At 54.3% G+C, this 24,285-nt stretch overlaps 2 protein-coding genes across 2 annotated transcripts in view; one reads left to right on the top strand and one right to left on the bottom strand.

The window, feature by feature from the left end:
* Window positions 1-5,840, bottom strand: part of LOC116408892 (immunoglobulin superfamily member 3-like) — a gene marked incomplete at its 3' end in the record, with an annotated part of 45,976 nt that extends 40,136 nt beyond the window's left edge. The window contains exons 1-3 of the mRNA XM_031897230.1: window positions 5,764-5,840; window positions 1,687-2,064; window positions 431-838 (exon numbers count right to left, since the gene is read on the bottom strand). Coding sequence (XP_031753090.1) covers window positions 431-838; window positions 1,687-2,064; window positions 5,764-5,806 — 829 coding nt within the window. The remainder of the gene's footprint in view (window positions 1-430; window positions 839-1,686; window positions 2,065-5,763) is intronic.
* Window positions 5,841-12,101: 6,261 nt separating this feature from the next.
* Window positions 12,102-24,285, top strand: part of ptgfrn (prostaglandin F2 receptor inhibitor) — a 42,138-nt gene continuing 29,954 nt past the window's right edge. The window contains exon 1 of the mRNA XM_031896396.1: window positions 12,102-12,397. Coding sequence (XP_031752256.1) covers window positions 12,340-12,397 — 58 coding nt within the window. The 5' untranslated portion in view covers window positions 12,102-12,339. The remainder of the gene's footprint in view (window positions 12,398-24,285) is intronic.

Raw genomic sequence — 24,285 nt, 5'->3', positions numbered from 1 at the left:
ATCCCCCCCGATCCCTACAGTCCGGCTCATCCCCCCCGATCCCTACAGTCCGGCTCATCCCCCCCCCCCGATCCCTACAGTCCGGCTCATCCCCCCCTGATCCCTACAGTCCGGCTCATCCCCCCCGAGCCCTACAGTCCGGCTCATCCCCCCGATCCCTACAGTCCGGCTCATCCCCCCCGATCCCTACAGTCTGGCTCATCCCCCCCCCCCCGATCCGTTGATTGGCCCCTAATATTATATCCAGGAAGCTTTCTTGTTTACATGACAAAGGTCACATGACCTGTATGGACCGGCGGAGTCCCAATCCTACTGGATCCCTGGGATCCCAATCCCGGATTCTGGGCTCCCCTATTTCCCGATGATCTGGCGCACATTATACTCACTGAATCCTCATTCCCCATTGGTTCCCCCGGGAGGAGGGCGGTACCTGTCAGTGGTTGGACCGTGACATTGGTTCTGTGCGACTGCTTCTGGGTGATGACAGTCCAGTTCCCGCCCGGATCCTGGATCCATTCCTGCGCCCGACAAGAGATCCGCCCCTGGTCCGACTCCTGCAGGGCCCCAATGCGCAGTCTGTAGTCGGCGCTGCCCAGTTTGTCCATCCGCAGGTCCCCGGCCTGGAAGCGCCGCCCATAGCCCGCCCCTGGGAGGAGCTCAAAGTCGCGGGTCAGACTCAGGATTTCCGTGTCGCTGCCAGAGGTAAGTAGCCACGTGACGGACAGGTGGGTGTGCTGAGTGGGCGACACCGACACGTGGCAGTGCAACTCCAGGGGGGCCCCCTCTGCTTTCTGCAGGTCCTGGGGGGGCATCGTGACCTCTAGGGTGTCGGGCAGAACTACGGGAGGGGGAAAGGCAAGATTAGCCCCAGTGCCCCCCCCGCATCCCACCCGCAGTGGCACCTACACCCCCCGCATCCCACCCGCAGTGGCCACCTACACTCCCCCGCATCCACCCGCAGTGGCACCTACACCCCCCCCGCATCCCACCCCGCAGTGGCACCTACACCCCCCGCATCCCACCCGCAGTGGCACCTACACTCCCCCGCAATTCCCAACCCGCAGTGGCACCTACACCCCCCCCGCATCCCACCCGCAGTGGCACCTACACTCCCCGCATCCCACCCGCAGTGGCACCTACACCCCCCCGCATCCCACCCGCAGTGCACCTACCACCCCCCCGCATCCACCCGCAGTGGCACCTACACCCCCCGCATCCCCCACCCGCAGTGGCACCTACACCCCCCCGCATCCCACCCGCAGTGGGGCACCTACACCCCCCCGCATCCACCCGCAGTTGGCACCTACACTCCCCGCATCCCACCCCGCAGTGGCACCTACACTCCCCCGCATCCACCCGCAGTGGCACCTACACCCCCCGCATCCCACCCGCAGTGGCACCTACACCCCCCCGCATCCCACCCCGCAGTGGCACCTACACTCCCCCGCATCCCACCCGCAGGGCACCTACACTCCCCCGCATCCCACCCGCAGTAGGCACCTACCCCCCCAACATTCCCACCCGCAGTGGCACCTACACCCCCACATCCCACCCGCAGTGGCACCTACACCCCCCCACATCCCACATGGGCATGTATGCATTTTGCTTTTCCTTTAACCTGGCACCACCCCTCATTCATGTGAAACAGGGGCCCTGTGGAATGATGGGTAGTGCCCCCCAACCTACCTTGCAGGTTGACCTTGGCGCTGTAGCTGCCATGATAGGAGGGGTCAGTGTTGGGGGTGTGGCATTCGTACTCGCCCGTGTCCTGGTCCTGCAGTTGGCGGATATGTAAGAGGGCCCGGTCCCCGCTCACTCGCTCCACGTAGATGCCCCCGGAGCGCACTCGCGGCTGGTACAGGGCATACGCAAAGGAGGGATTCTGGGTACTGACTATCTGGATCTCCTTCTCAGGGGCGGCGGGCAGGTATATGGACCAATCAAAATTCTGCTCCGAGGGCCCCTGGTAGCCACGCACATTGCACCAGATACTGATGTGTGTCCCTTCCGTACGAAACAGGGGTCCCGGCTGTATGGCCACTTCCCGCTGGGCCCACAATGCACCTGCAAGAGATTCGGGACCCTCGGGTCAGTCACATATTGATGTACCTCCCTCCCCCAGGATCTCAGCAGAGAGTACAGGCCGGTAAGTCTGACACTGCCTGGCAGAGAGATTGGGAAGTTCCAACCTGAGTAACTCAAGGGCATGTGGCACATACAGCTAATAGACTGCAGTACTGTAAAGCGGAACAGGATCTCAGCAGAGAGTACAGGCCGGTAAATCTGACACTGCCTGGCAAAGAGACTGGGAAGGTTCCAACCTGAGTAACTCAAGGGCATGTGGCACATACAGCTAATAGACTGCAGTACTGTAAAGCAGAACAGGATCTCAGCAGAGAGTATAGGCCGGTAAGTCTGACACTGCCTGGCAGAGAGATTGGGAAGGTTCCAACCTGAGTAACTCAAGGGCTTGTGGCACATACAGCTAATAGACTGCAGTACTGTAAAGCAGAACAGGATCTCAGCAGAGAGTACAGGCCGGTAAGTCTGACACTGCCTGGCAGAGAGACTGGAAAGGTTCCAACCTGAGTAACTCAAGGGCATGTGGCACATACAGCTAATAGACTGCAGTACTGTAAAGCAGAACAGGATCTCAGCAGAGAGTACAGGCCGGTAAATCTGACACTGCCTGGCAAAGAGACTGGGAAGGTTCCAACCTGAGTAACTCAAGGGCATGTGGCACATACAGCTAATAGACTGCAGTACTGTAAAGCAGAACAGGATCTCAGCAGAGAGTATAGGCCGGTAAGTCTGACACTGCCTGGCAGAGAGACTGGGAAGGTTCCAACCTGAGTAACTCAAGGGCTTGTGGCACATACAGCTAATAGACTGCAGTACTGTAAAGCAGAACAGGATCTCAGCAGAGAGTATAGGCCGGTAAGTCTGACACTGCCTGGCAGAGAGATTGGGAAGGTTCCAACCTGAGTAACTCAAGGGCTTGTGGCACATACAGCTAATAGACTGCAGTACTGTAAAGCAGAACAGGATCTCAGCAGAGAGTACAGGCCGGTAAATCTGACACTGCCTGGCAAAGAGACTGGGAAGGTTCCAACCTGAGTAACTCAAGGGCTTGTGGCACATACAGCTAATAGACTGCAGTACTGTAAAGCAGAACAGGATCTCAGCAGAGAGTACAGGCCGGTAAGTCTGACACTGCCTGGCAGAGAGATTGGGAAGGTTCCAACCTGAGTAACTCAAGGGCTTGTGGCACATACAGCTAATAGACTGCAGTACTGTAAAGCAGAACAGGATCACAGCAGAGAGTACAGGCCGGTAAGTCTGACACTGCCTGGCAGAGAGACTGGGAAGGTTCCAACCTGAGTAACTCAAGGGCCTGTGGCACATACAGCTAATAGACTGCAGTACTGTAAAGCAGAACAGGATCTCAGCAGAGAGTACAGGCCGGTAAGTCTGACACTGCCTGGCAGAGAGACTGGGAAGGTTCCAACCTGAGTAACTCAAGGGCCTGTGGCACATACAGCTAATAGACTGCCAGTACTGTAAAGCAGAACAGGATCTCAGCAGAGAGTACAGGCCGGTAAGTCTGACACTGCCTGGCAGAGAGATGGGAAGGTTCCAACCTGAGTAAGTCAAGGGCCTGTGGCACATACAGCTAATAGACTGCAGTACTGTAAAGCAGAACAGGATCTCAGCAGAGAGTACAGGCCGGTAAGTCTGACACTGCCTGGCAGAGAGACTGGGAAGGTTCCAACCTGAGTAACTCAAGGGCCTGTGGCACATACAGCTAATAGACTGCAGTACTGTAAAGCAGAACAGGATCTCAGCAGAGAGTATAGGCCGGTAAGTCTGACACTGCCTGGCAAAGAGATTGGGAAGGTTCCAACCTGAGTAACTCAAGGGCTTGTGGCACATACAGCTAATAGACTGCAGTACTGTAAAGCAGAACAGGATCACAGCAGAGAGTACAGGCCGGTAAGTCTGACACTGCCTGGCAGAGAGACTGGGAAGGTTCCAACCTGAGTAACTCAAGGGCCTGTGGCACATACAGCTAATAGACTGCAGTACTGTAAAGCAGAACAGGATCTCAGCAGAGAGTACAGGCCGGTAAGTCTGACACTGCCTGGCAGAGAGACTGGGAAGGTTCCAACCTGAGTAACTCAAGGGCCTGTGGCACATACAGCTAATAGACTGCAGTACTGTAAAGCAGAACAGGATCTCAGCAGAGAGTACAGGCCGGTAAGTCTGACACTGCCTGGCAGAGAGATTGGGAAGGTTCCAACCTGAGTAAGTCAAGGGCCTGTGGCACATACAGCTAATAGACTGCAGTACTGTAAAGCAGAACAGGATCTCAGCAGAGAGTACAGGCCGGTAAGTCTGACACTGCCTGGCAGAGAGACTGGGAAGGTTCCAACCTGAGTAACTCAAGGGCCTGTGGCACATACAGCTAATAGACTGCCAGTACTGTAAAGCAGAACAGGATCTCAGCAGAGAGTATAGGCCGGTAAGTCTGACACTGCCTGGCAAAGAGATTGGGAAGGTTCCAACCTGAGTAACTCAAGGGCCTGTGGCACATACAGCTAATAGACTGCAGTACTGTAAAGCAGAACAGGATCTCAGCAGAGAGTACAGGCCGGTAAGTCTGACACTGCCTGGCAGAGAGATTGGGAAGGTTCCAACCTGAGTAACTCAAGGGCCTGTGGCACATACAGCTAATAGACTGCAGTACTGTAAAGCAGAACAGGATCTCAGCAGAGAGTATAGGCCGGTAAGTCTGACACTGCCTGGCAGAGAGACTGGAAAGGTTCCAACCTGAGTAACTCAAGGGCCTGTGGCACATACAGCTAATAGACTGCAATACTGTAAAGCAGAACAGGATCTCTGCAGAGAGTACAGGCCGGTAAGTCTGACACTGCCTGGCAGAGAGATTGGGAAGGTTCCAACCTGAGTAACTCAAAGGCATGTGGCACATACAGCTAATAGACTGCAGTACTGTAAAGCAGAACAGGATCTCAGCAGAGAGTACAGGCCGGTAAGTCTGACACTGCCTGGCAGAGAGATTGGGAAGGTTCCAACCTGAGTAACTCAAGGGCCTGTGGCACATACAGCTAATAGACTGCAGTACTGTAAAGCAGAACAGGATCTCAGCAGAGAGTATAGGCCGGTAAGTCTGACACTGCCTGGCAGAGAGACTGGAAAGGTTCCAACCTGAGTAACTCAAGGGCTTGTGGCACATACAGCTAATAGACTGCAGTACTGTAAAGCAGAACAGGATCTCAGCAGAGAGTATAGGCCGGTAAGTCTGACACTGCCTGGCAGAGAGACTGGAAAGGTTCCAACCTGAGTAACTCAAGGGCTTGTGGCACATACAGCTAATAGACTGCAGTACTGTAAAGCAGAACAGGATCTCAGCAGAGAGTATAGGCCGGTAAGTCTGACACTGCCTGGCAGAGAGACTGGAAAGGTTCCAACCTGAGTAACTCAAGGGCCTGTGGCACATACAGCTAATAGACTGCAATACTGTAAAGCAGAACAGGATCTCAGCAGAGAGTACAGGCCGGTAAGTCTGACACTGCCTGGCAGAGAGATTGGGAAGGTTCCAACCTGAGTGACTCAAGGGCCTGTGGCACATACAGCTAATTGACTGCAATGCTGTAAAGCAGAACAGTGCCCCCGCACCCCAGGTTTAGCAAGAAGCCCCAAAAGAACAATTTCTCTAACAAAATGCAAGTAGAAGGCCCTTACCCAGAATGCCGAGCAACAGGAGACCACCAAAGGCTGGAGCCATGGATAACCCAGTGCACAATGCGAATCTGAAAGACTGAGACTGCTCTAATTCTGCTTCCTGTGTGTGACAGTCAGACAGTCGGCTCCAGCGCAGGAAACCACAGGTGAGAGCTCAGCCAATCCCACAGCACTGACTTGCACACACACTCACACTCTCACACACTTACACACATACACTCACACACTCACTCACACACTCACACACACTCTCACACACAATCACACTCTCACACACACACACTCACACTCACTCACACACCCACACACACACTCACACACACAGACTCACACACACTCACACACACAGACTCACACACACTCACACTCTCACACACACACTCACACACACAGACTCACACACACTCACACACACAGACTCACACACACTCACACTCTCACACTCACACTCACTCACACACACACACACTCACACTCTCACACACACACACTCACACACACACACTCACACACACTCACACTCACACTCTCACACACACACACTCACACACTCTCACTCACACACACTCTCACACTCACACACACTCACACACACACACACACACACATACACACACTCACACACTCACACTCACACTCACACAGTCCCTTGGGGGAAGATTCCCTGTTTAACCTTATTCGTCCCCTCTAGAATATCCCTACTTAGACCTTCTTCAGGCTGCACGGGGTTAATATATAAATACACGTTTTGGATATGGTAAATGATGGAAAATGATAGTATCCTTTTAAAAGTGGTATGGGGTGGCCCTCAGGGGCTTAAATACCTAGAGGTGCCGGTGCTGCCATAGTGCTGCCCCGCTACAGTCACAATGCCCCGTAACATGGCGCTACCACTACTTACTGTAAACACAGCACTGCCAGCACAATAATGTGGTATCTGGGTGTATATTAGGCAGCAGAGCTTTCACTCTAACCTCACATGGACACATACAGGGAAGGCAGTCTGTATAGACAGGCAGATCTCATACCCGGCCGTATATTAGGCAGCAGAGCTTTCACTCTAACCTCACATGGACACATACAGGGAAGGCAGTCTGTATAGACAGGCAGATCTCATACCGGCCGTATATTAGGCAGCAGAGCTTTCACTCTAACCTCATACACATCTGAATCTCTACATATATGGGGCTTGGGAGCAATTTCCCCTTCATTAGCAGGTAATTGGGTTCCATAATGATAATGAGTTCTGGTTACCCTAGCAACAGAATAAGCCCTTCATTAATTTCGCCCATTTAATAGCAGGTTCTCGTATCACAATAAACTCAGTGAGGGAAAGATCTGGATTGTACACTGCCCCCCCCCCCATTCCTACTTACCCCTCATAGTCTCTGGGGGGCAACACAGGGTATAGGGGCTACGTTACTCAGCGGGGGTATGGGGGCCACCTGGCCAGTACTGTGGGCAAGGAACCCAGTGGGAGGGGTCACATGGGAGAATGGGGGGGGGTATAAAACTCTCTGTAGGGGAGATTGTGGCAGTGTGAGGGATAAAGCCCAACGTAAGGGTTAAACAGGAAACTGAGGGATTGTGGGTAGGAATGAAGCCCAGAGTAGGGGTAAGACAGGGGATTGTGGGTAGGAATGAAGCCCAGAGTAGGGGTAAGACAGGGGATTGTGGGTAGGAATGAAGCCCAGAGTAGGGGTAAGACAGGGGATTGTGGGTAGGAATGAAGCCCAGAGTAGGGGTAAGACAGGGGATTGTGGGTAGGAATGAAGCCCAGAGTGGGGGTAAGACAGGGGATTGTGGGTAGGAATGAAGCCCAGAGTAGGGGTAAGACAGGGGATTGTGGGTAGGAATGAAGCCCAGAGTGGGGGTAAGACAGGGGATTGTGGGTAGGAATGAAGCCCAGAGTGGGGGTAAGACAGGGGATTGTGGGTAGGAATGAAGCCCAGAGTAGGGGTAAGACAGGGGGATTGTGGGTAGGAATGAAGCCCAGAGTGGGGGTAAGACAGGGGATTGTGGGTAGGAATGAAGCCCAGAGTAGGGTAAGACAGGGGATTGTGGGTAGGAATGAAGCCCAGGAGTAGGGGTAAGACAGGGATTGTGGGTAGGAATGAAGCCCAGAGTGGGGGTAAGACAGGGGATTGTGGGTAGAAATGAAACCCAGAGTAGGGGTAAAGACAGGGGATTGTGGGTAGGAATGAAGCCCAGAGTAGGGGTAAGACAGGGGATTGTGGGTAGGAATGAAGCCCAGAGTAGGGGTAAGACAGGGGATTGTGGGTAGGAATGAAGCCCAGACTGGGGGTAAGACAGGGGATTGTGGGTAGAAATGAAAACCCCAGAGTAGGGGTAAGACAGGGGATTGTGGGAGGAATGAAGCCCAGAGTAGGGGTAAGACAGGGGATTGGTGGGTAGGAATGAAGCCCAGAGTAGGGTAAGACAGGGGATGTGGGTAGGAATGAAGCCCAACTGAGTAGGGGTAAGACAGGGGATTGTGGGGTGGAATGAAGCCCAGAGTAGGGGTAAGACAGGGGATTGTGGGTAGGAATGAAGCCCAGAGTAGGGGTAAGACAGGGATTGTGGGTAGGAATGAAGCCCAGAGTGGGGTAAGACAGGGGATTGTGGGTAGAAATGAAACCCAGAGTAGGGGTAAGACAGGGGATTGTGGGTAGGAATGAAGCCCAGAGTAGGGGTAAGACAGGGGATTGTGGGTAGGAATGAAGCCCAGATGGGGGTAAGACAGGGGATTGTGGGTAGGAACGAAGCCCAGAGTAGGGGGTAAGACAGGGGATTGTGGGTAGGAACGAAGCCCAGAGTAGGGGTAAAGACAGGGGATTGTGGGTAGGAATGAAGCCCAGAGTAGGGGTAAGACAGGGGATGTGGGTAGGAATGAAGCCCAGAGTAGGGGTAAGACAGGGGATTGTGGGTAGGAATGAAGCCCAGAGTAGGGGTAAGACAGGGGATTGTGGGTAGGAATGAAGCCCAGAGTAGGGGTAAGACAGGGGATTGTGGGTAGGAATGAAGCCCAGAGTGGGGGTAAGACAGGGGATTGTGGGTAGGAATGAAGCCCAGAGTGGGGGTAAACAGGGATTGAGGGTAGGATGAAGCCCAGAGTGGGGGTAAGACAGGGGATTGTGGGTAAGAATGAAGCCCAGTGAGGAGGTCAGAGAGGGGATTGTGGGTAGGAATGAAAGCCCAGAGTAGGGGTAAGACAGGGGATTGTGGGTAGGAATGAAGCCCAGAGTAGGGGTAAGACAGGGGATGTGGGTAAGAATGAAGCCCAGTGAGGAGGTCAGAGAGGGGATTGTGGGTAGGAATGAAGCCCAGAGTAGGGGTAAGACAGGGGATTGTGGGTAGGAATGAAGCCAGAGTAGGGTAAGACAGGGGATTGTGGGTAGGAATGAAGCCCAGAGTGGGGGTAAGACAGGGGATTGTGGGTAGAAATGAAGCCCAGAGTAGGGGTAAAACAGGGGGATTGAGGGTAGGAATGAAGCCCAGAGTAGGGGTAAGACAGGGGATTGTGGGTAGGAATGAAGCCCAGAGTGGGGGTAAGACAGGGGATTGTGGGTAGGAATGAAGCCCCAGAGTAGGGGTAAGACAGGGGATTGTGGGTAGGAATGAAGCCCAGAGTAGGGGTAAGACAGGGTATTGTGGGTAGGAATGAAGCCCAGAGTGGGGGTAAGACAGGGGATTGTGGGTAGGAATGAAGCCCAGAGTGGGGGTAAGACAGGGGATTGTGGGTAAGAATGAAGCCCAGTGAGGAGGTCAGAGAGGGGATTGTGGGTAGGAATGAAGCCCAGAGTAGGGGTAAGACAGGGGATTGTGGGTAGGAATGAAGCCCAGAGTAGGGGTAAGACGGGGATTGTGGGTAGGAATGAAGCCCAGAGTGGGGTAAGACAGGGGATTGTGGGTAGGAATGAAGCCAGAGTAGGGGTAAGAAGGGATTGTGGGTAGGAATGAAGCCCAGAGTAGGGGTAAGACAGGGGATTGTGGGTAGGAATGAAGCCCAGAGTAGGGGTAAGACAGGGGATTGTGGGTAGGAATGAAGCCCAGAGTAGGGGTAAGACAGGGGATTGTGGGTAGGAATGAAGCCCAGAGTAGGGGTAAGACAGGGGATTGTGGGTAGGAATGAAGCCCAGAGTAGGGGTAAGACAGGGGATTGTGGGTAGGAATGAAGCCCAGAGTAGGGGTAAGGACAGGGGATTGTGGGGTAGGAATGAAGCCCAGAGTAGGGGTAAGACAGGGGATTGTGGGTAGGAATGAAGCCCCAGAGTAGGGGTAAGACAGGGGATTGTGGGGTAGGAATGAAGCCCAGAGTAGGGGTAAGACAGGGGATTGTGGGTAGGAATGAAGCCCAGAGTAGGGGTAAGACAGGGGATTGTGGGTAGGAATGAAGCCCAGAGTAGGGGTAAGACAGGGGATTGTGGGTAGGAATGAAGCCCAGAGTAGGGGTAAGACAGGGGATTGTGGGTAGGAATGAAGCCAGAGTAGGGGTAAGACAGGGATTGTGGGTAGGAATGAAGCCCAGAGTAGGGGTAAGACAGGGGATTGTGGGGTAGGAATGAAGCCCAGAGGGGGGTAAGACAGGGATTGTGGTAGGAATGAAGCCCAGAGTAGGGGTAAGACAGGGGATTGTGGGTAGGAATGAAGCCCAGATAGGGTAAGACAGGGGATTGTGGGTAGAATGAAGCCCAGAGTAGGGGTAAGACAGGGGATTGTGGGTAGGAATGAAGCCCAGAGTAGGGGTAAGACAGGGGATTGTGGGTAGGAATGAAGCCCAGAGTAGGGGTAAACAGGGGTTGGGTAGAATGAGCCCAAGTAGGGGTAAGACAGGGGATTGTGGGTAGGAATGAAGCCCAGAGTAGGGGTAAGACAGGGGATTGTGGGGTAGGAATGAAGCCCAGAGTAGGGTAAGACAGGGGATTGTGGGTAGGAATGAAGGCCCAGAGTGGGGGTAAGACAGGGGATTGTGGGTAGGAATGAAGCCCAGAGTAGGGGTAAGACAGGGATTGTGGGTAGGAATGAAGCCCAGAGTGGGGGTAAGACAGGGGATTGTGGGTAGGAATGAAGCCAGAGTGGGGGTAAGACAGGGGATTGTGGGTAGGAATGAAGCCCAGAGTAGGGGTAAGACAGGGGATTGTGGGTAGGGAATGAAGCCCAGAGTAGGGGTAAGACAGGGGATTGTGGGTAGGAATGAAGCCCAGAGTGGGGGTAAGACAGGGGATTGTGGGTAGGAATGAAGCCCAGAGTAGGGGTAAGACAGGGGATTGTGGGTAGGAATGAAGCCCAGAGTAGGGGTAAGACAGGGGATTGTGGGTAGGAATGAAGCCCAGAGTAGGGGTAAGACAGGGGATTGTGGGTAGGAATGAAGCCAGAGTGGGGGTAAGACAGGGGATTGTGGGTAGGAATGAAAGCACAGAGTAGGGGTAAGACAGGGGATTGTGGGGTAGGAATGAAGCCCAGAGTAGGGGTAAGACAGGGGATTGTGGTAGGAATGAAGCCCAGAGTAGGGGTAAGACAGGGGATTGTGGTAGGAATGAAGCCCAGAGTAGGGGTAAGACAGGGGATTGTGGGTAGGAATGAAGCCAGAGTAGGGGTTAAGACAGGGGATTGTGGGTTAGGAATGAAGCCCAGAGTAGGGGTAAGACAGGGGATTGTGGGTAGGAATGAAGCCCAGAGTAGGGGTAAGACAGGGGATTGTGGGTAGGAATGAAGCCCAGAGTAGGGGTAAGACAGGGGATTGTGGGTAGGAATGAAGCCCAGAGTAGGGGTAAGACAGGGGATTGTGGGTAGGAATGAAGCCCAGAGTAGGGGTAAGACAGGGGATTGTGGGTAGGAATGAAGCCCAGAGTAGGGGTAAGACAGGGGATTGTGGGTAGGAATGAAGCCCAGAGTAGGGGTAAGACAGGGGATTGTGGTAGAATGAAGCCCAGAGTGGGGGTAAGACAGGGGATTGTGGGTAGGAATGAAAGCACAGAGTAGGGGTAAGACAGGGGATTGTGGGTAGGAATGAAGCCCAGAGTAGGGGTAAGACAGGGGATTGTGGGTAGGAATGAAGCCCAGAGTGGGGGTAAGACAGGGGATTGTGGGTAGGAATGAAGCCCAGAGTGGGGGTAAGACAGGGGATTGTGGGTAGGAATGAAGCCCAGAGTAGGGGTAAGACAGGGGATTGTGGGTAGGAATGAAGCCCAGAGTGGGGGTAAGACAGGGGATTGTGGGTAGGAATGAAGCCCAGAGTGGGGGTAAGACAGGGGATTGTGGGTAGGAATGAAAGCACAGAGAGGGCCCACTAGGGGGCAGGGTAAGACACTAGTGTGTGAGCCACAGAACAACTAAAACACAGCTGAAATCCCCGCATTCCTTCGCTCAAACCTTCCGTAAGGGCACATCCGCCAGTGATGGGGCGGGGCAGTGCGCTGATTGGGTGTTACGGACAGGTGACATGAGCACCTGGAGTGGGTGACGTAATGTAGTAGAAGGGAGGGGTGCGGGGAAGGGGCGGGCAGTAGTAGCGCCAGAGGCCCCGCCCCAGCTGGTAGCGTCCCACAGAGAGTGAGGGGAAAGCTCGGAGTGACCATGCGGCTACCGGGGCGGCTGTTCCTCTTCTACTTCTTCCTCCTCCTCCTCCGTGCCGGTAAGTACCGAGCCCCGCCCCCGACCCACCGCTCTGTCTCTTGCCCCGTACTGTAACAGCGGGCCTGGCGGGAGCATTAGTGTCTGATCCCCATTAACTTCCCTGCACTTGGTCACTTTGTGGGGGCGGGACCCAGGGGCGAGTAGGAGGAGCCTATCCCTCTTTGTGTGTCCTTAGAGTGTAAGCTCTGTGGGTCAGTCCCTCTCCCTCTCCTGGGACTTACCCCCCTACCCCCCTGTCCCTCAGTGAGTAATACCCCTAATTACCCCCCTGTCCCTCAGTGAGTAATACCCCTAATTACCCCCCTACCCCCCTGTCCCTCAGTGAGTAATACCCCTAATTACCCCCCTGTCCCTCAGTGAGTAATACCCCTAATTACCCCCCTACCCCCCTGTCCCTCAGTGAGTAATACCCCTAATTACCCCCCTACCCCCCTGTCCCTCAGTGAGTAATACCCCTAATTACCCCCTACCCCCCTGTCCCTCAGTGAGTAATACCCCTAATTACCCCCCTACCCCCCTGTCCCTCAGTGAGTAATACCCCATAATTACCCCCTACCCCCCTGTCCCTCAGTGAGTAATACCCCTAATTACCCCCCTACCCCCCTGTCCCTCAGTGAGTAATACCCCTAATTACCCCCCTACCCCCCTGTCCCTCAGTGAGTAATACCCCTAATTACCCCCCTACCCCCCTGTCCCTCAGTGAGTAATACCCCTAATTACCCCCCTACCCCCCTGTCCCTCAGTGAGTAATACCCCTAATTACCCCCCTGTCCCTCAGTGAGTAATACCCCTAATTACCCCCTACCCCCCTGTCCCTCAGTGAGTAATACCCCTAATTACCCCCTACCCCCCTGTCCCTCAGTGAGTAATACCCCTAATTACCCCCCTGTCCCTCAGTGAGTAATACCCCTAATTACCCCCTACCCCCCTGTCCCTCAGTGAGTAATACCCCTAATTACCCCCCTGTCCCTCAGTGAGTAATACCCCTAATTACCCCTACCCCCCTGTCCCTCAGTGAGTAATACCCCTAATTACCCCCCTGTCCCTCAGTGAGTAATACCCCTAATTACCCCCTACCCCCCTGTCCCTCAGTGAGTAATACCCCTAATTACCCCCCTGTCCCTCAGTGAGTAATACCCCTAATTACCCCCCTACCCCCCTGTCCCTCAGTGAGTAATACCCCTAATTACCCCCCTGTCCCTCAGTGAGTAATACCCCTAATTACCCCCTACCCCCCTGTCCCTCAGTGAGTAATACCCATAATTACCCCTACCCCCTGTCCCTCAGTGAGTAATACCCCTAATTACCCCCTACCCCCCTGTCCCTCAGTGAGTAATACCCCTAATTACCCCCTACCCCCCTGTCCCTCAGTGAGTAATACCCCTAATTACCCCCTACCCCCCTGTCCCTCAGTGAGTAATACCCCTAATTACCCCCCTGTCCCTCAGTGAGTAATACCCCTAATTACCCCCTACCCCCCTGTCCCTCAGTGAGTAATACCCCTAATTACCCCCTACCCCCTGTCCCTCAGTGAGTAATACCCCTAATTACCCCTGTCCCTCAGTGAGTAATACCCCTAATTACCCCCTACCCCCCTGTCCCTCAGTGAGTAATACCCCTAATTACCCCCCTGTCCCTCAGTGAGTAATACCCTAATTACCCCCTACCCCCCTGTCCCTCAGTGAGTAATACCCCTAATTACCCCCCTGTCCCTCAGTGAGTAATACCCCTAATTACCCCCTACCCCCTGTCCCTCAGTGAAGTAATACCCCTAATTACCCCCCTGTCCCTCAGTGAGTAATACCCCTAATTACCCCCCTACCCCCCTGTCCCTCAGTGAGTAATACCCTTAATTACCCCCCTGTCCCTCAGTGAGTAATACCCCTAATTACCCCCTACCCCCCTGTCCCTCAGTGAGTAATACCCCATAATTACCCCCTACCCCCCTGTCCCTCAGTGAGTAATACCCCTAATTACCCCCTACCCCCCTGTCCCTCAGTGAGTAATACCCCTAATTACCCCCTACCCCCCTGTCCCTCAGTGAGTAATACCCCTAATTACCCCCCCTGTCCCTCAGTGAGTAATACCCCTAATTACCCCCCTACCCCCCTGTCCCTCAGTGAGTAATACCCCTAATTACCCCCCCTGTCCCTCAGTGAGTAATACCCCTAATTACCCCCTACCCCCCTGTCCCTCAGTGAGTAATACCCCTAATTACCCCCCTGTCCCTCAGTGAGTAATACCCCTAATTACCCCCTAACCCCCCTGTCCCTCAGTGAGTAATACCCCTAATTACCCCCCTGTCCCTCGTGAGTAATACCCCTAAGTACCCCCCTACCCCCCTGTCCCTCAGTGGAGTAATACCCCTAATTACCCCCCTGTCGCTCAGTGAGTAATACCCCTAATTACCCCCTACCCCCCTGCTCCCTCCAGTGGTTAATACCCCCTAATTACCCCCTACCCCCCTGTCCCTCAAGTGGAAGGGTAATAACCCCCTAAATTACCCCCTACCCCCCTGTCCCTCAGTGAGTAATACCCCTATTACCCCCTACCCCCCTGTCCCTCAGTGAGTAATACCCCTAATGTACCCCCCTACCCCCCTGTCCCTCAGTGAGTAATACCCCTAATTACCCCCCTACCCCCCTGTCCCTCAGTGGTAATACCCCATTAATTACCCCCTACCCCCCCTGTCCCCCCCCTCAGTGAGTAATACCCCATAATTACCCCCTACCCCCCTGGTCCCTCAGTGGAGTAATACCCCTAATTACCCCCCTACCCCCCTGTCCCTCAGGGGTAATACCCCTAATTACCCCCTACCCCCCTGTCCCTCAGTGAGTAATACCCCTAATTACCCCCTACCCCCCTGTCCCTCAAGTGAGTAATACCCCTAATTACCCCCCTACCCCCCTGTCCCTCAGTGAGTAATACCCCTAATTACCCCCTACCCCCCTGTCCCTCAGTGAGTAATACCCCTAATTACCCCCTACCCCCCTGTCCCTCAGTGAGTAATACCCTAATTACCCCCTACCCCCCTGTCCCTCAGTGAGTAATACCCCTAATTACCCCCTACCCCCCTGTCCCTCAGTGAGTAATACCCCTAATTACCCCCTACCCCCCTGTCCCTCAGTGAGTAATACCCCTAATTACCCCCTACCCCCCTGTCCCTCAGTGAGTAATACCCCTAATTACCCCCTACCCCCCTGTCCCTCAGTGAGTAATACCCCTAATTACCCCCTACCCCCCTGTCCCTCAGTGAGTAATACCCCTAATTACCCCCTACCCCCCTGTCCCTCAGTGAGTAATACCCCATAATTACCCCCCTACCCCCCTGTCCCTCAGTGAGTAATACCCCATAATACCCCCCTACCCCCCTGTCCCTCAGTGGAGTAATACCCCATAATTACCCCCCTGTCCCTCAGTGAGTAATACCCCATAATTACCCCCTACCCCCCTGTCCCTCAGTGAGTAATACCCCTAATTACCCCCTACCCCCCTTGTCCCTCAGTGAGTAATACCCATAATTACCCCCTTACCCCCTGTCCCTCAGTGAGTAATACCCCTAATTACCCCCTACCCCCCTGTCCCTCAGTGAGTAATACCCCTAATTACCCCCTACCCCCCTGTCCCTCAGTGAGTAATACCCCTAATTACCCCCTACCCCCCTGTCCCTCAGGGAGTAATACCCCTAATTACCCCCTACCCCCCTGTCCCTCAGTGATTAAAACCCCTAATTACCCCCTACCCCCCTGTCCCTCAGTGAGTAATACCCCATAATTACCCCCCTACCCCCTGTCCCTCAGTGAGTAAACCCCATAATTACCCCCCTACCCCCCTGTCCCTCAGTGAGTAATACCCCATAATTACCCCCCTGTCCCTCAGTGAGTAATACCCCATAATTACCCCCTACCCCCCTGTCCCTCAGTGAGTAATACCCCTAATTACCCCCTACCCCCCTGTCCCTCAGTGAGTAATACCCCTAATTACCCCCTACCCCCCTGTCCCTCAGTGAGTAATACCCCATAATTACCCCCCTACCCCCCTGTCCCTCAGTGAGTAATACCCCATAATTACCCCCTACCCCCCTGTCCCTCAGTGAGTAATACCCCTAATTACCCCCTACCCCCCTGTCCCTCAGTGAGTAATACCCCTAATTACCCCCTACCCCCCTGTCCCTCAGTGAGTAATACCCCTAATTACCCCCTACCCCCCTGTCCCTCAGTGAGTAATACCCCTAATTACCCCCTACCCCCCTGTCCCTCAGTGAGTAATACCCCTAATTACCCCCTACCCCCCTGTCCCTCAGTGAGTAATACCCCTAATTACCCCCCTACCCCCCTGTCCCTCAGTGAGTAATACCCCTAATTACCCCCTACCCCCCTGTCCCTCAGTGAGTAATACCCCTAATTACCCCCCTACCCCCTGTCCCTCAGTGAGTAATACCCCATAATTACCCCCTACCCCCCTGTCCCTCAGTGAGTAATACCCCGGAGCCATAATTACCCCCTACCCCCCTGTCCCTCAGTGAGTAATACCCCGGAGCCATAATTACCCCCTACCCCCCTGTCCCTCAGTGCTGGGGGTGTGAGTAATACCCCTAATTACCCCCTACCCCCCTGTCCCTCAGTGAGTTATACCCCATAATTACCCCCTACCCCCCTGTCCCTCAGTGAGTAATACCCCGGAGCCATAATTACCCCATTCCCCCCTGTCCCTCAGTGCTGGGGGTGTGAGTAATACCCCGGAGCCATAATTACCCCATTCCCCCCTGTCCCTCAGTGCTGGGGGTGTGAGTAATACCCCAGAGCCATAATTACCCCATTCCCCCCTGTCCCTCAGTGCTGGGGGTGTGAGTAATACCCCAGAGCCATAATTACCCCATTCCCCCCTGTCCCTCAGTGCTGGGGGTGTGAGTAATACCCCGGAGCCATAATTACCCCATTCCCCCCTGTCCCTCAGTGCTGGGGGTGTGAGTAATACCCCGGAGCCATAATTACCCCATTCCCCCCTGTCCCTCAGTGCTGGGGGTGTGAGTAATACCCCGGAGCCATAATTACCCCATTCCCCCCTGTCCCTCAGTGCTGGGGGTGTGAGTAATACCCCGGAGCCATAATTACCCCATTCCCCCCTGTCCCTCAGTGCTGGGGGTGTGAGTAATACCCCGGAGCCATAATTACCCCATTCCCCCCTGTCCCTCAGTGCTGGGGGTGTGAGTAATACCCCGGAGCCATAATTACCCCATTCCCCCCTGTCCCTCAGTGCTGGGGGTGTGAGTAATACCCCGGAGCCATAATTACCCCATTCCCCCCTGTCCCTCAGTGCTGGGGGTGTGAGTAATACCCCGGAGCCATAATTACCCCATCCCCCCCTGTAACCTATCCGCTCAGTGATTCCTCCCTCCTGTAAAGCCCGAGGGTGAGCCCCCCCGGAGCCCCGACACCTTTATACGGGGAACTCTGAGGCGACTGCTAATATCCTCGCATTTCACAAGAGGGGGTGCGCTATTTACTAAAATACACAAGTTTCAGTGAGTCGTGACGGGAATGACATCACTAAGCTTCGTTTCTAAGGATATAATATAGAAACGCCAGAAACATCCTGTAAACTATATCCTTATAAATGGAGCAAAGTGATGTCATCAGTTATAATCGGTGATTAGTGATGTCATTCTGTGATTTATGCTTATATTTGATAAGTGGTGCTTTATTCAATATATATATATACTCCCTCGGGGGGAGGGGCACAGGTATTACCCCCAGTCTGTATAGTAATGGATATCTATACATACACACACGGGGGGGCACAGGTATTACCCCCAGTCTATAGTAGATAAATAGCTGTAGCACTAGGATTATTTGCTTATAATGGAGTCTATGGGAGATGGCTTTTCCGTAATTCGGAGCTTTACAGATAACAGATCCCATACCTGCTTACAGTTATATATTTAGTACTTGGGGGAAACAGCGCAGGTTTATTCCCACTGTAACCCCATGTACCTGTGTGTATGGCCAGAAGTGCCCCCCCCAATATAACACACAAAGGGGTTGCTGGGAAGTTGCCCCCCCCCCAGTATTCCACACAAAGGGGTTGCTGGGAAGTTGCCCCCCCCCAGTATTCCACACAAAGGGGTTGCTGGGAAGTTGCCCCCCCCCAATATTCCACACAAAGGGGTTGCTGGGAAGTTGCCCCCCCCCAGTATTCCACACAAAGGGGTTGCTGGGAAGTTGCCCCCCCCAATATTCCACACAAAGGGGTTGCTGGGAAGTTGCCCCCCCCCCAATATTCCACACAAAGGGGTTGCTGGGAAGTTGCCCCCCCCCAATATTCCACACAAAGTGGTTGCTGGGAAGTTGCCCCCCCCCCAATATTCCACACAAAGTGGTTGCTGGGAAGTTGCCCCCCCCCAATATTCCACACAAAGGGGTTGCTGGGAAGTTGCCCCCCCCAATATTCCACACAAAGGGGTTGCTGGGAAGTTGCCCCCCCAATATTCCACACAAAGTGGTTGCTGGGAAGTTGCCCCCCCCAATATTCCACACAAAGTGGTTGCTGGGAAGTTGCCCCCCCCAATATTCCACACAAAGGGGTTGCTGGGAAGTTGCCCCCCCCCAATATTCCACACAAAGGGGTTGCTGGGAAGTTGCCCCCCCCCCCAATATTCCACACAAAGGGGTTGCTGGGAAGTTGCCCCCCCCCCCAATATTCCACACAAAGGGGTTGCTGGGAAGTTGCCCCCCCATTGCAGGTATATTCAGGGGTTTTTGCCCGTTCTGCCCACAATAGTGAAACTACTTTCATTTTCCCACTTCCCTGTGGGGAGGGCCAAGCGGTGAGTCTTAGTTTTACCCCCCTATTTACAGAGGGAGGGGGGTCTGAAGGGCAACAAGCAAAACAATGAGCGCTGAAGGATTTAACTGTTTAAGTGCCAGTCGTGGTGCCTGGGGCCGGTACTTAGTGTGGCCCCCATAATAGCAATTAGAAGCCAGAAATGTAGAAGCTTCTAGAAGTGATAGATTGTGAGCTCTGCTGCACTTTAATGGTTGAAAAACTGAATTTTCTTCACTTTAAAGAGAATCAGTTTTAATCTGGCAGTGCCCCCCCCCCCCATACACAGGGCAATTTATTTGGGTGTTTCCCCCTCGGAGCCGGCCATTGTGGGAGGTGCCAGGCCACTGGTAGGACAGGTCTCCTAAGTGTCGGCTTGTACCGGGCAAGTTGTGACCTGCTGATACACACTGGCAATTATGGGAGTCACCCGTAGGTACCCCAGGGGGGGCATCTCACAGGAAACTGTGTATGGAACTGTGGGGATCAGCATGTCCTGCTAGGCTACTGCTGCCCTGGGGTGGGGGGGGGGTGGAATGCTCCATAGTGAGTTGGTGCCCCCTGGCTTACAGTGATGGAATGTTCCATAGTGAGTTGGTGCCCCCCTGGCTTACAGTGATGGAATGTTCCATAGTGAGTTGGTGCCCCCCTGGCTTACAGTGATGGAATGTTCCATAGTGAGTTGGTGCCCCCCTGGCTTACAGTGATGGAATGTTCCATAGTGAGTTGGTGCCCCCCTGGCTTACAGTGATGGAATGTTCCATAGTGAGTTGGTGCCCCCCTGGCTTACAGTGAGGGAATGTTCCATAGTGAGTTGGTGCCCCCCTGGCTTACAGTGATGGAATGTTCCATAGTGAGTTGGTGCCCCCTGGCTTACAGTGATGGAATGCTCCATAGTGAGTTGGTGCCCCCCTGGCTTACAGTGATGGAATGTTCCATAGTGAGTTGGTGCCCCCTGGCTTACAGTGAGGGAATGCTCCATAGTGAGTTGGTGCCCCCCTGGCTTACAGTGATGGAATGCTCCATAGTGAGTTGGTGCCCCCTGGCTTACAGTGATGGAATGTTCCATAGTGAGTTGGTGCCCCCCTGGCTTACAGTGATGGAATGTTCCATAGTGAGTTGGTGCCCCCTGGCTTACAGTGATGGAATGTTCCATAGTGAGTTGGTGCCCCCTGGCTTACAGTGATGGAATGCTCCATAGTGAGTTGGTGCCCCCTGGCTTACAGTGATGGAATGCTCCATAGTGAGTTGGTGCCCCCCTGGCTTACAGTGATGGAATGTTCCATAGTGAGTTGGTGCCCCCCTGGCTTACAGTGATGGAATGTTCCATAGTGAGTTGGTGCCCCCTGGCTTACAGTGATGGAATGTTCCATAGTGAGTTGGTGCCCCCTGGCTTGTAGTGATGGAATGTTCCATAGTGAGTTGGTGCCCCCTGGTTTACAGTGATGGAATGTTCCATAGTGAGTTGGTGCCCCCTGGCTTACAGTGATGGAATGTTCCATAGTGAGTTGGTGCCCCCTGGCTTACAGTGATGGAATGTTCCATAGTGAGTTGGTGCCCCCTGGCTTACAGTGATGGAATGTTCCATAGTGAGTTGGTGCCCCCCTGGCTTACAGTGATGGAATGCTCCATAGTGAGTTGGTGCCCCCTGGCTTACAGTGAGGGAATGTTCCATAGTGAGTTGGTGCCCCCCTGGCTTACAGTGATGGAATGCTCCATAGTGAGTTGATGCCCCGTGGCTTACAGTGATGGAATGTTCCATAGTGAGTTGGTGCCCCCCTGGCTTACAGTGATGGAATGTTCCATAGTGAGTTGGTGCCCCCTGGCTTACAGTGATGGAATGTTCCATAGTGAGTTGGTGCCCCCCCTGGCTTACAGTGATGGAATGTTCCATAGTGAGTTGGTGCCCCCCCTGGCTTACAGTGAGGGAATGCTCCATAGTGAGTTGGTGCCCCCCTGGCTTACAGTGATGGAATGTTCCATAGTGAGTTGGTGCCCCCCTGGCTTACAGTGAGGGAATGTTCCATAGTGAGTTGGTGCCCCCCTGGCTTACAGTGATGGAATGTTCCATAGTGAGTTGGTGCCCCCCTGGCTTACAGTGATGGAATGTTCCATAGTGAGTTGGTGCCCCCTGGCTTACAGTGATGGAATGTTCCATAGTGAGTTGGTGCCCCCTGGCTTACAGTGATGGAATGTTCCATAGTGAGTTGGTGCCCCCTGGCTTACAGTGATGGAATGTTCCATAGTGAGTTGGTGCCCCCCTGGCTTACAGTGATGGAATGTTCCATAGTGAGTTGGTGCCCCCCTGGCTTACAGTGATGGAATGTTCCATAGTGAGTTGGTGCCCCCCCCTGGCTTACAGTGATGGAATGTTCCATAGTGAGTTGGTGCCCCCCTGGCTTACAGTGATGGAATGCTCCATAGTGAGTTGGTGCCCCCTGGCTTACAGTGAGGAATGTTCCATAGTGAGTTGGTGCCCCCTGGCTTACAGTGATGGAATGCTCCATAGTGAGTTGATGCCCCCTGGCTTACAGTGAGGGAATGTTCCATAGTGAGTTGGTGCCCCCCTGGCTTACAGTGATGGAATGCTCCATAGTGAGTTGGTGCCCCCCTGGCTTACAGTGATGGAATGCTCCATAGTGAGTTGGTGCACCCCTGGCTTACAGTGAGGGAATGTTCCATAGTGAGTTGGTGCCCCCCTGGCTTACAGTGATGGAATGCTCCATAGTGAGTTGGTGCCCCCCTGGCTTACAGTGATGGAATGCTCCATAGTGAGTTGGTGCCCCCCTGGCTTACAGTGATGGAATGCTCCATAGTGAGTTGGTGCCCCCCTGGCTTACAGTGAGGGAATGTTCCATAGTGAGTTGGTGCCCCCTGGCTTACAGTGAGGGAATGTTCCATAGTGAGTTGGTGCCCCCCTGGCTTACAGTGATGGAATGTTCCATAGTGAGTTGGTGCCCCCTGGCTTACAGTGAGGGAATGTTCCATAGTGAGTTGGTGCCCCCCTGACTTACAGTGATGGAATGTTCCATAGTGAGTTGGTGCCCCCCTGACTTACAGTGATGGAATGTTCCATAGTGAGTTGGTGCCCCCTGACTTACAGTGATGGAATGTTCCATAGTGAGTTGGTGCCCCCCTGACTTACAGTGATGGAATGCTCCATAATGATCCCACTGGGTGGGAGGTTCTGTTGGAGGAAGGGGGCTGGGCGGTTATACTGGTAATAAACCAAAGGGGGCCCCTCAGATGTATGGTAGCTCCCACTGTCTGTCTCACACTAACTTCCTGCTCCCTCTGCCCCCCCCCCCCCGGGCATCAGCACATGGTACCTGGGTAAGGGCAGGAGGGATGTGCCAAGTGTCACATTGCTGTGTGTATGGGGGAGGGGCTATGGGGTAATTGCCGGCCCCGTGGGGCCCCAAGCAGTGAGAGGCTCTTTCAGGTCCTAAAGTGTAAAATCCCTCGTTTAGTGAGGGGCATTGGGCCCGGGTCTCTGGCAGGTGGGCGGGGCACAGGGTAACACTGTGGGTTAAAGGGGCACTTTTTGTGAGACAGTTGCACTTGCATCAAAAAATGATTGCCCCCACCTGGGGTAAGTCACGTCTCCCTTAAGTGCCAAACTCCATGCATTGTCAGAGATGGGAAAACTTGCCCTTTAAACAGGGGAATTGTAGGGGGGCAATGAGCTGCTTACTTGCCCCTTTAGCTGCTCTTACCCCCTGCTGAGGCCCCTGTACCCGGGATCTCCCTCCCTAATTAGCAGGGATCCCATTGGCAGAGATCCTGTTTGTGAGTTTAGGGACACGACTCCACCAGTATTTGCACAAGCCCCAGGGGGTGTGAGCCCGGATCCGCGTGTGTGAGCGCTCGGGGCTGTGTGTGTGTGTGAGCGCTCGGGGCTGTGTGTGAGCGTGCGCTCGGGGCTGTGTGTGTGAGCGTGCGCTCGGGGCTGTGTGTGAGCGCTCGGGGCTGTGTGTGAGCGTGCGCTCGGGGCTGTGTGTGTGTGTGAGCGCTCGGGGCTGTGTGTGTGTGTGAGCGCTCGGGGCTGTGTGTGTGTGTGAGCGCTCGGGGCTGTGTGTGAGCGTGCGCTCGGGGCTGTGTGTGTGTGTGAGCGCTCGGGGCTGTGTGTGAGCGTGCGCTCGGGGCTGTGTGTGAGCGTGCGCTCGGGGCTGTGTGTGTGTGTGAGCGCTCGGGGCTGTGTGTGAGCGTGCGCTCGGGGCTGTGTGTGTGTGTGAGCGCTCGGGGCTGTGTGTGTGTGTGAGCGCTCGGGGCTGTGTGAGCGTGCGCTCGGGGCTGTGTGTGAGCGTGCGCTCGGGGCTGTGTGTGAGCGTGCGCTCGGGGCTGTGTGAGCGTGCGCTCGGGGCTGTGTGAGCGTGCGCTCGGGGCTGTGTGAGCGTGCGCTCGGGGCTGTGTGAGCGTGCGCTCGGGGCTGTGTGAGTGTGCGCTCGGGGCTGTCTGATTATTAGTATAACCCCTTTAGTGCAATTACAGCCGGGCCCCCCATTAACTATGCCCCTACCCCCCGTATCCCCCACCTCTGATTGTAAGTATAACCCCTTTAGTGCAATTACAGCCGGGCCCCCCATTAACTATGCCCCTACCCCCCGTATCCCCCACCTCTGATTGTAAGTATAACCCCTTTAGTGCAATTACAGCCGGCCCCCCATTAACTATGCCCCTACCCCCCGTATCCCCCACCTCTGATTGTAAGTATAACCCCTTTAGTGCAATTACAGCCGGGCCCCCCATTAACTATGCCCTACCCCCCGTATCCCCCACCTCTGATTGTAAGTATAACCCCTTTAGTGCAATTACAGCCGGGCCCCCCATTAACTATGCCCCTACCCCCCGTATCACTCACCTCTGATTGTAAGTATAACCCCTTTAGTGCAATTACAGCCGGGGCCCCCATTAGCTATGCCCCTACCCCCCGTATCACTCACCTCTGATTGTAAGTATAACCCCTTTAGTGCAATTACAGCCGGGGCCCCCCATTAGCTATGCCCCTACCCCCGTATCACTCACCTCTGATTGTAAGTATAACCCCTTTAGTGCAATTACAGC

The sequence above is a fragment of the Xenopus tropicalis genome, chromosome 2 (assembly GCF_000004195.4).
Source record: "Xenopus tropicalis strain Nigerian chromosome 2, UCB_Xtro_10.0, whole genome shotgun sequence".
NCBI classification, from domain to species: Eukaryota; Metazoa; Chordata; class Amphibia; order Anura; family Pipidae; genus Xenopus; species Xenopus tropicalis.
This window is presented reverse-complemented; position numbering and strand designations above follow the sequence as displayed.